The following is a 16,328-nucleotide window of genomic DNA, read 5'->3' as shown; positions in this document are numbered from 1 at the left end:
TTTTTTGAAGGAAAATCACACTTTCATTTATTTTCATGAACAGGTTATAAGCACACAACGAGAAAGTTTAAGAGTCATCACCAAGTGGTGGTGAGCACAAGACAAGAGACTGCCCAGGGCGTCTGCAAAGCCATCTCCTTATACGAACTAAATCTTTTTAAGTCTTCATTTTCCACTTTAGCCAACACCAATCATGCACATATTCAGTATGTGGTATTGTACCAAAGCTTAGTGACCACAGCCATTATGAACAGACAGGTCGACTTCCATACACTGTCCAGGGTGATGAGTACCCTCGAGTCTCTTGTCTGATCAACAACTGTTTGTGGTACATCCACTAGGGAAAGCTATTTACATTGAGTTTACTAGGGGGTATTACCTCAGGTCACTTTTTTCTTTTTCTTTTTTCTTTCTTTGGTTTCATAGCAGGGAACAATAAGATAGCTAACATGTATATGTAAATCATGTCATCCCATGTTTTATTCATGCTAATAATTTCTGGAAAAGCTCAGATCATAATGGTGATCATAGAAGCCTTTCTGGAGGAGGCATCATCTAATTGAGCCTTCATAGCTACACAAACAGTGGAGTCATGGTTCAACTTCTGAATCTGTAAATGTATAGGTCTACACCAGTAGTATTTGCCTTCTTCTCCCTGCATTTGTCTTGCTCACACTTTCTCATCACCATTGGGAGCTGAAGGGATAAAATGGAGGGAGTTCATAGTAGGAATATCCTTAAGGTCTTGGCCATTTCCATTCAGGCACTACACTAAAGGGTTTAGGAGGGAAGCTGCTTGTGAATATCTTCATTCTTTCCCTAAATCCTAAATTATTCAGGCAATTTCTGATGGATCCCACCTCCAAGTGTATTACCAATATCCTGATAATTTAATCACAGATTATGGATGTGGACTGTTAGGTATTTGTACTAACTGAAGCATGGCCTAGTGTACAGCTGTCTCAGCAGGCTGGAAATCAACGTAGAAACATCTCAAAGCCCCAAAAGCTATTCTTCTTCACTTCTTTCCACTGTGCCAAGATTTTGTATCTAAGGACTAACCAGCCCTATTGGTAGTTACTGATAGAATGCCCATGGAAACCACCATCTTGGAAAATACCTAGCCATTGAGATAGAAGGGTTTGGTAACATTCTCGATGGTCACCAATGTATGCAGTGCATGCTGGGTGATACTGAAATACCAAAATCAGAAGGGGGCTCCACCATCCAGTTCAATAAAATTCATTACTTCTTAAGGTCTAAAACAGTGGTTCTCAACCACCTGCCATTTTCAAACCCTTTGGCAAACCTCTATCTGCAAAACTATTTACACTACAATTCATAACATTACAAAATTACACTTACAAAGTCACAGGGAAAGTAATTTTATGGTTGGGGGTCATCCCAACATGAGCAACTGTATTAAAGGGTCACACCGTTAGTAAGGTTGACAACTACTGGTCTAAAGTCAAATGAATGACATTTCTCCTTCAGGTAGCACTATTAAGAAACATCATGACAATGACAATGTTTTTGGAAACCAGAATCATTAACCTTTTAAACATGTGTTTTTCTCCTCAGATAAGTTTTGGTATTGTCGGCTTTCACCAAATCACAAGGTCTTACATTATGGTGACTTGGAAGAGAGCCCCCAAGGAGAAGTGCCCCATGATTCCCTGCAGGACAAATGTAAGTGGCTCCCTTCCTGGGTCAGGACACCTGGGTTTTGGTTAGTTAGTTAGTTCTTATTCATAGCAACCCATACTATGGATTACTATGGGTTAATAGAAATCTATTAACTTAAATGAACCCATTTGTACCACTCATCCTATAAGTTCAGCCTGTGCATTCCCACCAAGGAAGGGTTTGAGGCTCAGAGATGAACAGGACAAATGTCAGAGTGGTGCTTACATACCTTTCCTGAGGGGTGAAGTAGGAGTCCAAATGTCTACTTTGGATAGTGTGTAATGTGTATAGAGGTATTTTACGGGAATAAAAACCTGATTTATCAATTGTATTTTCAAGTAACCTAAAATAATTTCTTATAACTTATATGCAACAATTTTTACCACATATGTACTGTAATTAGAATATAGAGTTAGTGAAAGATTCAAATACTGCTTTTGAGAATGCAGATATTTGGGAACTTAGGATAAATGACCCAGGAACTCAGTAGTCATCTGAGATAGGTGTTATTTCTGTTTATTTACCTTTTCCATGGACTTTGTTTTAACGTGGTTTTAAAGAGACAGTAACATGTTATCCTTCTAATACCAAAATAGGTAACAAGTACCAAGGTTCAATGTTAAGTGTAGAGACTGTTATTAAAGCAACATTTAAAAATGCCAGGATGGTGAATTAATCTGGAATAGAAATGAGACAGAAATAATACATTCTAGTCAGTCTAGTCAGAGAAATCAACTAGGGACCAGTTGTCAGGACATGCTTAAATAACCTTTAAGAGTAGCACTGATCCTGCTGTGTTTAGACAGCTGTATCTGCATAGTTTCTTTGACCTCCTACCACCTGCAGTCTCACATCTGCCCTTCTATCTCCCTAGGGCCATGACAGTTAAATCTGGACTGCCTGCTGTACAGATCAGGACCACAGGAAGTAAAAATAAACCTGAGTGGGAAACTTCCTGACACTTTCAGGCTCAGGCAGAAAGCCTAGAACATTTTCTCTTCCTCCAGTTTAAAAATGGGGCAGTCTGGTCTTCATAGTGTCACATAGTTCATTTCTGTCTATAGGGGAACTGCTTTCCAAGTATGCATTATGGACACCACCCCCATAACATGAAGAAGTAATTGGGAACCATGAACAGAAGGCTATGCCTGGGGACACACACACACACACACACACACACACACACAGAGAGAGAGAGAGAGAGAGAGAGAGAGAGAGAGGAGTCCTTTAGGCTTTAGGCTTTGGTCAGAGTTTACAAAGCCAAACCACCCTGTCACGTGATACCAAGCCTGTGCTTCTTCACCTGTGAACCAAACCATCAGACCTTAGAAATTTGAAACTCGGTGCTGGGCAGTTGGGGTAGATGCTTTTATTGTCAACAGTCAGAAGGCAGAGGCAGGAAGATCTCTGGCCAGCCTGGTCTATAGAGTAAGTTTCAGGACACCCAGGGGCTACATAAAGAAACCCTGTCTTGAAATAAAAACAAAAAAAAAGAAAGAAAGAAAAAAACGCCGTACTCAGTCAGGCCTCACAAATTAGAAAACCTGAGTAAGAAATGGAGCCTCTGGGTGACTCTGGCATACTCTTAAGTTTTAGAAATGTTAGTGTGACATTGCTAAACATGTCACAATAATTTCACAAATGTGACTTTCTTTAAAAGCTCTTGTAAAACCTAAACTGTAAATATGCAGTCAACTGTAATTTTTGGTAAAAGGAATCATAAAAAAAACCAAAAACTAACTAAGATTTAGTATCACTATTTTTTTCATAAAGGAAAACATCCTTGATCTCTCTCTCTCTCTCTCTCTCTCTCTCTCTCTCTCCCTCCCTCTCTCTCTCTCTCTCTCTCTCTCTCCCTCGCTCTCTCTATAGAGCAATATATATATATATATATATTGCATACACACATACATGCACACATGCTCACACAGTAAGAAAGGCTTAATCTTAGAATAAAGGACTCTCCTTTCTGCTCATTGAATTGGCTATGTGAAGAGCACACATGTCCTCCTTTTTCTCCACTCGCTGTTAATTGGTAAAACAAAAATCTCTCATGAGCTACAGCATGTCCACAGCCAGTGATCTGGAAAAAGCATTAGACGTTTCTGGTACTTAAAATAACTATTGTTTAGGCCATCATCTCCCAGGACTTTCTTTACCTGAAGAAAGTAGTTTGGGCAAAGACTCACCGTACTCCTGACTCCACCCTGAAAATCCGCTGTACATTTACAGAGCATGTAATTTACCTTCACACGTACAGATAAACAATCCACTTTTCAATTTGAGCATAGGTATATAACTGGCACTTTGCCAGTTTTAGTTGCCATACACCAATGCTTAGGAAATGAGAAGCCCTAAAGAAAGTTCTAGAAGTTGGCTGGCACCAGCGCCCTATTAAAGAGCAGTTGCTGGAGTTTCCCACCAAACTATGTCCCTCACTTCCAAAGCCCCAGAGTAAAGGAAACAAGAAATCATCTAGGTATGCAAGGAGAGCCCTGGCCTGGGTGCTCATAGAGAGCACAGCTGAAGCTGTGCGTCTCCATTCTCCACACAGGGTTGGACAGTGGCCAGTGGCTGAGGTGGCTTCTGTTTCTGAAGATGATTCCAAGAGTCATGTTCCTCCTTTTCCTCCATAGACTTTAAAGTCCAGTGATGTAGAATTCCAAGGCCATCTCACACTGGATCCCTTGAAATATAGGTAGAAAGCATATGTTTAAAGTGTGGGGGTGGGGTGGGGGAGGGTGTGCATTGGTGAGATTGTATCTATCTGTGTAAGAGCAGGGAGTATGCTTATATTATAAAATGAAATGAAGTTGGGAGCCTAAGAAGGCCTTGCCCTGCCCTAGGAAATTAAGGGCACATGCCTGCTTGCCTTCTGTGCCAATTCTATATTCTGTCTGAGCTCTTAGAATCAGAAAATACTATTCCACTAGAAAAATGAATGAGCGATCTTGAAACGCTCAGCCCTTAAAGGTATGACTCCATCACATCCCTCCTCTCAGGGTTCAGGGAATCCTGCAGAAGGGGATGAGGAAAGAATCTAAGAGCCTAGGGATGGAGGACACCAGGGAAACCAGGCTTTCAAAACACAGCAGGGCCAGAGCATAGATTGACTCACAGAGACTGAGGCAGCATGCACAGAGTTGCATGGGTCTGCACCACATGGGGTCCTAGAGCTGAAGGGAGAAGTGGACACACAGCCCCACCCCTAATCCAAATCCTATCACCAATCGATAACCACTTGAAAATGAAATTTTAGTTTTCCCCAAGGGGGTCTCATTGAGGGAACAAAGTATTCTTAAGGGACTGACTATGACCAGCAGTAAATGCCAACAGAACACAAAGCCAATGGCATCTTTTAAGGTTCTTTGGTTGACAATGCTGTATCAGGACTTTCCCTTTTCTCGTATTTTTAAATGGTATCTCACCTCCCTGTTCCCAACATTGGTGCCTTCCGGTTTTGTATTGTTATAGGATTTCTGAATGTGTAACAGGTGGCTCTCTCTGATGACATCTGTTTCATGGGCTCTTTTGTGTCTGTTTGTTTTTTGTACTACTCCGATGTGTTTATTTTTGTTTTCTTTTATTTTGTCTTATCTTTAATCCTTAAAAACCTGTTCTTTTCTAATGAGAGACAGGAAGGGAGTGGATCCAGATGGGAGGGGATGTTAGGAGGAACTGGGAGGGAGGGGAAACTGTAACCAAGATATAACTTATAAAAATATGATTTTTCAGTGAAAAAGAAGGGTTACTGTTAATTAATGGTAAGAGTCATCACCTTGCTGTGTATTGTCCTCTCCAGAAGCCAGGGGGAGTTATCTTTCACCCCTTGAGTTAACTAGGGCTGAATATTAAAGCATTAGTGAATCACTTGGCTAACTGGAGTGAGCACTGGAGGATTCCCCTTGGCTGTCTTCTTCCCTAAATCTTTGAGCTGTTGCTTTTCATATTCTTTCTGAGCCACAGGAAATGGGGCCCATGAAAAATCTACGTTCCCTTGCATCTCCTCTCACTCTGCTCCCTCCCTGTGCTTACCAGGCTGAGGCTTGTTTGCTTTAGCCATGCCTAGTGCCCTTTAAGGCCTCTGTGTAAAAGAATCTAGGCCAGCATTCTTACCCCCACATCACAGGGACAGGGTGGAAAGCACAGGCCTATGCCCTCCTCAGAGATTAAGCCTATTATAGAGGCTGAAGAGAGCAACTGACAGCTAGGCAAAGTGGGGGATTTGGGTCATGGAAGCACAGGGAAGAATCTGGGTCCCTCCATTTACTAAGAGAATTAATGCCAATTAAGAGTAATAGGAATAATGGCTGGTGGCATTTGCTAAGTGCATAAGGTATGCCAGGCACTGTGCTCCGAGCTTGCATAAGTCATCTACTGTGCAACCTGAAAGGACGTTTCATCCATAGTTTATAGATAAGAAAAGTGAGGTGGAGAAGCATTAAGTGTAACTAGTTGACAGCCATGGGTTAGTAAACAGTAAGATGTAGGTATTTGCAGGTAGCCAAACAGCTCCATGACCAATTGTAATTCACTGTTTTTTCAGGCCTGGACTGAAATTGATCTGAGACTCTGATCTAGAGCAAGCCCAGCGTGGTAGATCAAGAGGTTAATCAAGCCCCTAAAGCCTTAGTTTCTGATTCCAAAGGCAGGGGATGGCCCCTCCCGTAGTGCCTTGAAGCTGATCTGCTAGGGTAGGAAGAGCAGGCTCTGTCCTAACTGTTGGAGCAGCCTGCCTCCATCCTGGCTCTTGCCACAGAAGCTTCTACTGAGGATACATGCACACAAAAGTGTCTGCAAACAACATATACTCAAGGTGTAGAGCCACTTCCTGAAGATGTCCCTTTACTTCTCCCACGGGAAAAAAAGTTAAAAAGTGCTTGCGTCATAGTGACCTCATTTGGTTTTTAGTAATATTTTGTCATTTAAACCATAATTAAAGTTTCTTGTAAGATACTAGTAAAGAATTTCATCAATGTCTTTAGAGTGAAGCCCTCATGTGTGGCTAGTCTCATTATGATACCGGTGCTTACACCTTCCAAACACAAAGGGGCAGGAGCCTAGTAAGGGAAGAGCATGGAACACTAAGAGCAGACCTGTCCCTGGCTAACTGTGTGACATTGTATAAGGAATTCTACCTCTTGAACCTTAGGCTTCCCATCTGCAAGATGGTGTGTTGAATTAGACCACCCCAGCCCTTCTTAAACTGGGCAAATATGAGAAATGCAGATGTGCCATGAAGTAAGGGTGCTACTTCCTTCTCTGGTGGCCTTCTGCTTCCCCCAGCTCTGTGCCCTACAGCTTTATCTTTTTCCCATGTAGAAAAAACAAATCACAAAGCTAGCTTGGCTTTGAAGTCCTCAGGAGCTCCCTACTGTGTGAGTTTGTGCCCCTGGACTACAGAGGACATTGTTTTCAGTTTTTCCCATGTTTAAAGTTCCAGTGCATCTAGAGAAGAGCTATAAAAGAAGGAAGGAAGGAAGGAAGGAAGGAAGGAAGGAAGGAAGGAAGGAAGGAAGGGAGGGAGGGAGGGAGGGAGGGAGGGAAGAAGAAAAAAACAGCTTTTTAAAGGACTATATTTTTAGCAGTTGTGTTTTCTTTTTAGTCATAATTCCATGAGTGACACAGCAGCTTATCACCCCAATAAGGAACAATGGATAGTTAAATATAGAATATGTGCAGCCACAGTACCCAGCGAGAAGAGATTTTTCTTCTGTAAAACCTTTTCATCAAAGATTCAAAAGACAAATCCAAAGCAGTTTTGTATTTTCTTTGTCCCATTCTATGTGTTTTCAAAGCCAAGACTAGCTTACTTTTATAGAGAATAGATAATGGAGTTCATTAAACATTCCATATCTTATACAAAGGATTTTCTACAATTTCTTGTGATTTAAACTCCAGGTGAAGCTTTAGGAGGTTTTGTGAATTCCTTTGCTAATTAGATTTTAAAATTCCCCTCAATGTCTCCATTATGAAGGTAACCAATTTCCCCAAGTGTTCAGATATGCCTTGCAGACAGATCAGTCACAGAGGCAGCAAGACTAGCTAGCCTTTGGTTATGAAAGTGGACTTGTGAGACCTGAAGTCAGTGTTTAAGATAGGCTCAGGAATCATAACATCCACCTGTAGGATTCCTATTCAAAGGAGATCAGAAGAGGGCCAGAAAGAAAAGGCACCTGAGGCAGGGCTGAACCAGTGGCAAGAGGCTATACAGCTACACCATGGTGCAGGAGAAAACAGCACCCCCCCCCCGCCCTACTAGTGTGCTTCAGCACAACAAGTCACTAAAGACCACAAGCTAATCTCCCTTTTGACAAACAGATATAACTGCAAAATCTGGATAGAACACAGGAAGAAGAAATGGTAGATTAGAACTTTTCAGCCCCCTTAGTGTAGATATTTCCTCTTACCTCTCACCTAGTGACCAGACCCCAGCTAACCATAAAAGTTCCTGGGAAGCATAGTCTTCCTTGTGCCTAGGAGGAGGAGCAGCCAGATACTGATATTGAAATTGAATACAAGTACTCTGGACAGAGTGGACTAGAATCAGGGCTACATGGTAGGGGAGTAGATGTTAAACAAACAGTGATGAAGCCTCCAGAAATTAAAGCTCATAACATGCCCCCTTCTGTGGGCTTGAGAGCTCTGGCTATGTTTTCCATACTTAGGCAGAGTCTTAGTATCCCTGGGAGATTAGCTTTTACTGCTGTTTTAATATTCCATAACTTTATAATTTTGTTTTTTATTCATACTACAATCAGTTTCTTCTGTGAAAGAGTACAATCTCTCACTATGAAATCTGCCACTATGTTCTCCTTAAGAATGTGTAAGGCACTGGTTGCTTACAACCCTCTTTTGCAGCTAGATTCACAATCATTGTGGGACTGGGCAGTTTGGGATTGGAGAAGGATGGATAATTTAGTGGTTTTTAGTTTGTTTTGTTTTGTTTTTAATGAAGATTGCCATGCTACTTGTCCTTGTCTCTAATTTTAAAGAGTATTTTGAATGCAGAGCCTTTTCTGTTTCTTATCTTCTTCCTACTCCTGAGCAAGCCATAAGATACCATCATTCTATCTAACTGCATTATTTTCCAAAGGCTCGACAAGAAAGAAAGGTTTCCTTTATTTTATTGAGTTTCTTTCCATTGCCTGTTGAACAAGGACAACCAAATCTTACAGAGCTGCTATTGACAGCTCATGATCTGGGAAAGGGAACAATTTGGAAGGAAAGTTCAGAGCTCTTGGAGTCAGATTGGTGATTTGAGCTAGATCTGCTTACTCTGTTCATTGAACCATCAGAAACAAACATAGGTGCAAATGCTATAGCTGGAGATGCCAGTACATATGACATGCTTGGCTTTGCTCCTGGAACTGAGAAGCCATTACAGTGTCAGTATTAGAACTGCCCACATCGTACTGAGCACTGCTGCATCTATCATAATACCATCGCTTACAACACCACTACGGGTATTATTTCAGGTTTTAGTGAACCAGATTATATTTATAGAACTACCATGCTAGAGATACATTTTACCAAAACATAATATGCTCGGGTGTCTGGTTTCTAAACACTGCCTGACTTCTCTTCCTCCTGTCACATCTCTCTGCCTCTTTCTTTCTTCCTTCCTTTCTTTCTTTCTTTCTTTCTTTCTTCTTATTGAATATATTTCTTTACTTACATTTCTTTTTTTAATTTTTCCCATCTTTATTAAATTGGGTATTTCTTATTTACATTAAAAATGTTATTCCCTTTCCCGGTTTCCAGGCCAACATCCCCCAACCCCTCCCCATCGACTTCTCTATTGGTGTTCCCCTCCCCATCCTCCCCCCATTACCACCCTCCACCCAACAATCACGTTCACTGGGGGTTCAGTCTTGGCAGGACCAAGGGCTTCCCCTTCCACTGGTGCTCTTACTAGGCTATTCATTGCTACCTATGCAGTTGGAGCCCAGGGTCAGTCCATGTATAGTCTTTGGGTAGTGGCTTAATCCCTGGAAGCTCTGGTTGCTTGGCATTGTTGTTCATATGAGGTCTCAAGCCTCTTCAAGTTCTTTCAGTCCTTTCTCTGATTCCTTCTATGGGGGTCCCATTCTCAGTTCAGTGGTTTGCTACTGGCATTTGCCTATGTATTTGCTGTATTCTGGCTGTGTCTCTCAGGAGAGATCTACATCCGGTTCCTGTCAGCCTGCACTTCTTTGCTTCATCCATCTTATCTAGTTTGGTGACTGTATATGTATGGGCCACATGTGGGGCAGGGTCTGAATGGGTGTTCCTTCTGCCTCTGTTCTAAACTTTGCCTCCCTATTCCCTCCCAAGGGTATTTTTGTTCCTCTTTTAAAGAAGGAGTGAAGCATTCGCATTTTGGTCATCCTTCTTGAGTTTCATGTGTTCTGTGTATCTAGGGTAATTCAAGCATTTGATCTAATAGCCACTTATCAATGAGTGCATACCATGTGTGTTTTTCTGTGATTGGGTAACCTCCCTCAGGATGATATTTTCCGGTTCCATCCATTTACCTATGAATTTCATAAATTCATTGTTTTTGACAGCTGAGTAGTACTCCATCGTGTAGATGTACCACATTTTCTGTATCCATTCCTCTGTTGAAGGGCATCTGGGTTCTTTCTAGCTTCTGGCTATTATAAATAAGGCTGCTATAAACATAGTGGAGCATGTGTCTTTGTTATTTGTTAGAGCATCTTTTGGGTATATGCCCAGGAGATTCTCAGGTAGTTCAATGTCCAATTTTCTGAGGAACCTCCAGACTGATTTCCAGAATGGTTGTACCAGTCTGCAATCCCACCAACAATGAAGGAGTGTTCCTCTTTCTCTACATCCTTGCCAGCATCTGCTGTCGCCGGAGTTTTTGATCTTAGCCATTCTCACTGGTGTGAGGTAAAATCTCAGGGTTGTTTTGATTTGCATTTCCCTTATGACTAAAGATATTGAACATTTCTTTAGGTGCTTCTCAGCCATTTGGCATTCCTCAGCTGTGAATTCTTTGTTTAACTCTGAACCCCATTTTTTTAGTAGGGTTATTTGTCTGCCTGCAGTCTAATGTCGTGAATTCTTTGTATATTTTGGATATAAGCCCTCTATAAGTTGTAGGATTGGTAAAGATCTTTTCCCAATCTGTTGGTTGCCATTTTGTCCTAACAACAGTGTCCTTTGCCTTACAGAAGCTTTGTAGTTTTATGAGATCCCATTTGTCAATTCTTGATCTTAGAGCATAAGCCATTGGTGTTTTGTTCAGGAAATTTTCTTCAGTACCCAGAGCAGAGAGTAGTTTCCTCTGGTTTCCCAGGCGTGTCTGCCCCTCTGAAGGTCTAGCTCTCCCTCCTAAGGGATTTGGGTGTAGGGAGCTGTTTGACCAGGTCCCTTCAGATCCAGGCGCAGTCTAGACCACAGGGCTCCTGCAGCTTGAATGCCCCTATATTCCTGTGCCCAGAGGCCCTATACCGTTTCCTCTTCGGTCAGGGATGTGGGCAAAAGTGGGCAGTACTGGCGGTCTCTCCTGCCCTGTAGTCTTAGGAGTGCCCACAAGTCTGGGCAATGAGCTCTCTCTCCCACGGGGTTTGGGAGCAGGGAGCTGTGGGCCGGGATCAGCGAGGTTAGGGCACCAGCTAGAAACCGGAAGTGTCTGGCCCAAGAGGAATTTTGCCTTTGTGTGTCCTGAGTCCACCAGGCAGGTCACTTGGAGCAGAAAAGTTGGTCTTACCTCTGGTCTCAGGTCTGAAGTCACTCCTCAGGGCTGGGTTTCAGCTCTTCATGAGGGCAGCAACCAGAAGGGCTTGCCCCACCTTCTCCCAGGTCCCTGTGCACAGGGGACCTAGATGACACTAGGTGTTTTCCTCTAGAGTCCTGCCTTTTTCTTTCTCCAGTGACTTCAGGCAGTGCCAATCATGGTAGCAACGTCAATGAGTACATTCACTCCTTTATCAATATTGAAGCTTCCAGTGGTGTCATAACTTTCATTATTTTTATGAATTGCAGTGCCGGTGGCAGATATCAAAGCAGTGGTGACGGGAAAGGACTGCCCGCATATGAAAGAGAAAGGTGCCCTTAAACAAAACAAGGTATGGTTTTCTAGATTACTGTAAATGTCTCTACCTGTACAGTGCAATGAGCCATCAGAATGACCCCTGCCTTCACTCATGCATGTATTGGAGGGTTTGCATGGAACTGAAAGGTATTTTATGTAGGATTGTGCATCTTCGCTCTCCTCCTTTCTTGATCCATTCCTTTCCTGTTAGTGCTTTACTCTCTCTCTTTCTCTTTGCCCAATCACTTTGCTAGTGCCTGTTCTCTCCTGTTCCCCCACTCTCTGGTAGGAAGTACAATGTCTGTCTTCCCTCTGTCTTTGTATGAGCCTCCTCTTCTCATCTTCATCCATTCTACAGTCTTCTTCTCACTGCCAGTTTATGGTATTCCCTCTCCCTACCTGACCTCACTGAGTCTCAGTGAGGCCTAAGACAGGTGGACACCAGCCTCATGAATCAAAGGATTTTAGAAAATATTAAGCACCTGGCCATTTAGCATCATAGAAAGTAGACTATTTAGTATCCAAATGAAGCTTAAAGGAGAGTCATATCCAGGAGTACATGCTTATCTCCCAGGAACAACACCCAGTGGTACATGCTTGGCTACCAGGAACAACACCCAGTGGTACATGCTTGGCTACCAGGAACAACACCCAGGGGTACATGCTTGGCTACCAGGAACAACACCCAGTGGTACATGCTTAACTACCATGAACGATACCTAGGGGTACATGCTTGGCTACCAGGAACAATACCCAGGGGTACATGCTTAACTACCATGAACGATACCTAGGGGTACATGCTTGGCTACCATGAACAATACCCAGGGGGTACATACTTGGCTATCATGAGCAGTGCAGCATTTCTCCCCATTCCCCTTTACCTTACCAGCCAGCTTTCACCACGATGGTCCACAGTGTTTTGTGAGAAAACAGAGTGGGGGACAGAATCTAGAAAGACAGATTCAGGACCCATTTTTGATTTTTTTCTTATACCCCTATGCATCTTGTGTTACATGCTACATCAATAAAACAATTTGACTGTAGTGCATGGTATACACCTGTAATCCTAGCACAAAGGGGGAAGAAGCAACTATGAGCCAGTCTGGTCTACAAAGCAAAATCCTGCCTTAAAAACAAAACTAACCAAAGTCTAGATTTACCTGGCTGCTCTAGATATCTGGGTGCCGAATGCTCCATGAATCGATCATTTCTTCCTTTGATTCTAAAATCAGTGTCTAAGAGGAATGAAAATATCTATCCTGCTTATTAGTCAGCATTAACAAAAATAATCCCTGTTTTCTGATTTCAAATGAAGATAAAAGGTCATTGCATACAACTGTGCTCTTAGAAAACAAAAGGTACAGGGAAGGCATTTATCAAGATGTTAGAGGGGAAAGATACAGGCAAGGGTGCCAATTTACAAGATCCTTGTTCCTTGTGTTATACAGATATAATTCAACTCAAGTCCATGAGCATGGCTTCTTTGGAGCACCAGCCTATAAGGTGCTCCAGTGACAAGCATAATAAGACGAAGGAATGCTGGAGAGACTAGAGTCTGGGTAATGTGTTGCATAACACCTGTGGGGGTTTCCATGTCAGACAGACAAGGATTGTATTGTGCACAGACTCCCAGGAGCATTCTAAACTGTGGCAACAAGTCTCAGATTTCATGGTTTGCCTCTTATGGTGCTGACTTCCTTCAACAGCAGCAGGGATTGCCATATGTTTCACATGTCAGGTGCTCCATCTGCAGTCTCAGAGAGCACAGACTCTGCTCAGCTCCATGAAGGTTCTTACTTAGATAACACTTGAACCGAGCAGGAAGCCATGTGCAGAAATTGACAACAGGAGTCTAACCCAGAGGGCTGCAAGGCATGGCTGGCAAGAGAGCAGTCTGCCAGGACTTGAACATGCTGACTGGGAACTGGGAATTCTGTAAAATATGTTCAGAGGGGTTTCCTACCTCAGCCCAGAACATAGAGGTTTTGAGAGCTGTCTGTTACTCTCCTCCTTATATTAAGGAGCTGAACAAAGTGTCAGGTTTGGCGAGAGACCCTGAGGCAGTAAGTAAAATGGAAAATGACATAGGAAGACACCTAATGTCAACTTTGAGCCTGCAGATTCAGGTATACACACATGCATGTGCACTTGAAAGCACACACATGTGTGCCCAACATATGAACACTCATACATACCACATATACATACACATGCAAAAAAAAGACTAAAATTTTCTTGCTATAGTAACATAAATTATCACTCTAACGACCTCGCTATGTCATTTCGTATTACCTAATAAATTCCAAAACAATTAGAGGCGTGCCTTCTCTTACCCTAAAAAGAGGAGTGAGGTGGGGCAGCCTACAGAAACAAGACAACCACCAGGATCAGAGTTCTGATTTCTCTTTAGATTGTGTAAATCATTTACCCTTTACCAGAACTACACAGATAAAGAACTTGTCGGATTGGAAAGAAATAACTATGATATAAAATATTGTAGGCTACAATAGAAAAAGTCAACATTATACAAGAAGTGTTCAAATGAATTGGTTCTGACAGAATAGAAAGGATAAGGACTAGAAACTTAGATAAAAGTAGAAGCAAGAGTAATATCAGAAAAAGCAAAGGGGGAAGATAAAATAAAAATTGGTTTTTTAAGTCAGCCATGCAAAAACCATGTGTTACTTAAGATCATAGTAGAAAAAGAATACTGCAATGTGAATGTGACTGGATAAGCAGAACAAATGGGAGCTGACTTTAAAAGACAGGAAGGAGTAATTGCCACACTCACATTAAACAAGAAGACAGAAGGGAAGGGGCAAAAGTAGTGGATAGAGTTATCAACATGCTCACATTGCACTGATCACATTTGCTATAAATAGTAAGTACATTAATTAAGAGACAACAATTTTCAAACTGATTTTTGTTAAAAATGATAAAAGTGTATTTATTTAATATACATTGTAAAGAGTCAAGAAAACTTATAGCACCACAGCTCAAGGAACAGAGACCTGTAAATAAATAAAGGATAGACCATCTCAGGAGAAGCAATGATGACACAGGAGTGAGGCTGCACAGATGGGCTTGGTGCTTTTAGGAGGGGGATTTTTCAGAACTCAGCAACATGTGTGTTCAAAGGGCTATTTTGGGTTTTCCCAACAGGCTCTTGATAGGGAATCAAATACTCCTGACATCATAGAGGACAGACCACTTTCCCTTGGGGATGTCTAGGCAGATGTTTCCTGGATAGCCACGCTCAGGTAGTATCAGGTTCTGGGGAACACTAGACACCTATAAAGGTAGCAACTGCAGAATTGTAGAGAGTTTATACCTCAATTCTTCACAGCTCTATGAGTGTCCCTGTCCATTTGGAAATTCAAGGAGCATAGATTTGTCAACAGACATTCAGTGCTTCTGCTCCAGCCTCTTGCCCATAGGGCCCCAGGTGGCACCTCATTTATAAATGCTGCAAGTAGCTGGAGAGTGATTTGGAAAAGCTGTTCCTGAGCTGCTGGGCTGGCAATGAGAACGTGGAGAAGGCATAGCAGCTACAAACTGATTTGCATTAAATTAAGAACTACATGCTATCTGTCAGAAACCTACCTCCAGTATAACTATAAAGCAGTGGATGGGAAAGACACACCATATTGATTCTAATCAAAAGAAAGCTGAGGTATCCCTGTCACCCTTATAGAAATCAGACCTCAGAAGAGAGGAATTTGTTATTAAGGAGCTATTTTTCCGAAAAGACACAGTGACCTTACCTTACACACATGGAAGCCTAACAAGAAGCATCAAATACATGAATCCAGACACTGACAGAGCAAAAGGCACCTAAGCATCCATGCCTCAGTAACTAAATGGAGATCAAGCAAAGGCCAATCAAATGGTTACTGGTGGTGTGAACAGCACCATCAATCAACTCAGTCTAATTGACATTAATAGAATATTCTAGCCAACAGCACAATCCACGTTCTTCTTGAGCTCACAAAAACATTCACCAAGATACACATTGAGCCACAAAACATGTTTGGTTTGGTTTTCATCATGACAAAAATAAAATGTTGTATTTTTTCATAACAATAATATTGCAAAGCATATTTAAGTAGAAAGCAATAGGGCAAAAAAGAAAGCAAAAATGTAACTATTTGGAAATTTAACAACACACTTCTAAATAACCAATAATTTAAAGAAGTCAAGAGAAATTTTGCATCTTAAACTAAATAAAATTCAAAAAAACAACTTATGCTGGATGTAGTGAATGTATCGTTTGTGAAGAAATTTAAATTAGGTGCTCAGAAGAGAGGCATGCTCCAAAAGCATGTGTCCCTATCATAAAATGCTGTAAAAAGCAAGAAGTTTACTAAGAAATAAGTGAATAGAAATTAAAGATAATGAAACTAAAAACAGGAGAATATTCAACAAAACTCAAGTGGAAAAGAAGGAGGAGATTGATTCTGCTGTGGCCTGGTGGAAAGAGAGGGAGAGAAGGAAGGCGAGAATCTGAGTCACCAGTGTGGGTCAAGTGTGGAGACAGGATCTCGAGAACACGTGACATGGCCTTCTTCTTTCAGGCTGTATGCCACTCACAAATCCACAA

General features: G+C 41.8%; 1 protein-coding gene across 8 annotated transcripts in view; it reads left to right on the top strand.

Moving 5' to 3' along the window:
- Elmo1 (engulfment and cell motility 1) overlaps positions 1-16,328 on the top strand; it is a 536,338-nt gene that overhangs the window by 508,473 nt on the left and 11,537 nt on the right. For all 8 annotated transcript variants that reach the window (NM_001395578.1, XM_063276615.1, XM_063276610.1 and 5 more), the window contains 2 exons: positions 1,582-1,689; positions 11,680-11,762. In NM_001395578.1, the coding sequence (NP_001382507.1) occupies positions 1,582-1,689; positions 11,680-11,762 (191 nt within the window). The remainder of the gene's footprint in view (positions 1-1,581; positions 1,690-11,679; positions 11,763-16,328) is intronic.

This window comes from Rattus norvegicus, chromosome 17, assembly GCF_036323735.1.
Source record: "Rattus norvegicus strain BN/NHsdMcwi chromosome 17, GRCr8, whole genome shotgun sequence".
In the NCBI taxonomy this organism is placed as follows: domain Eukaryota; kingdom Metazoa; phylum Chordata; class Mammalia; order Rodentia; family Muridae; genus Rattus; species Rattus norvegicus.
This window is presented reverse-complemented; position numbering and strand designations above follow the sequence as displayed.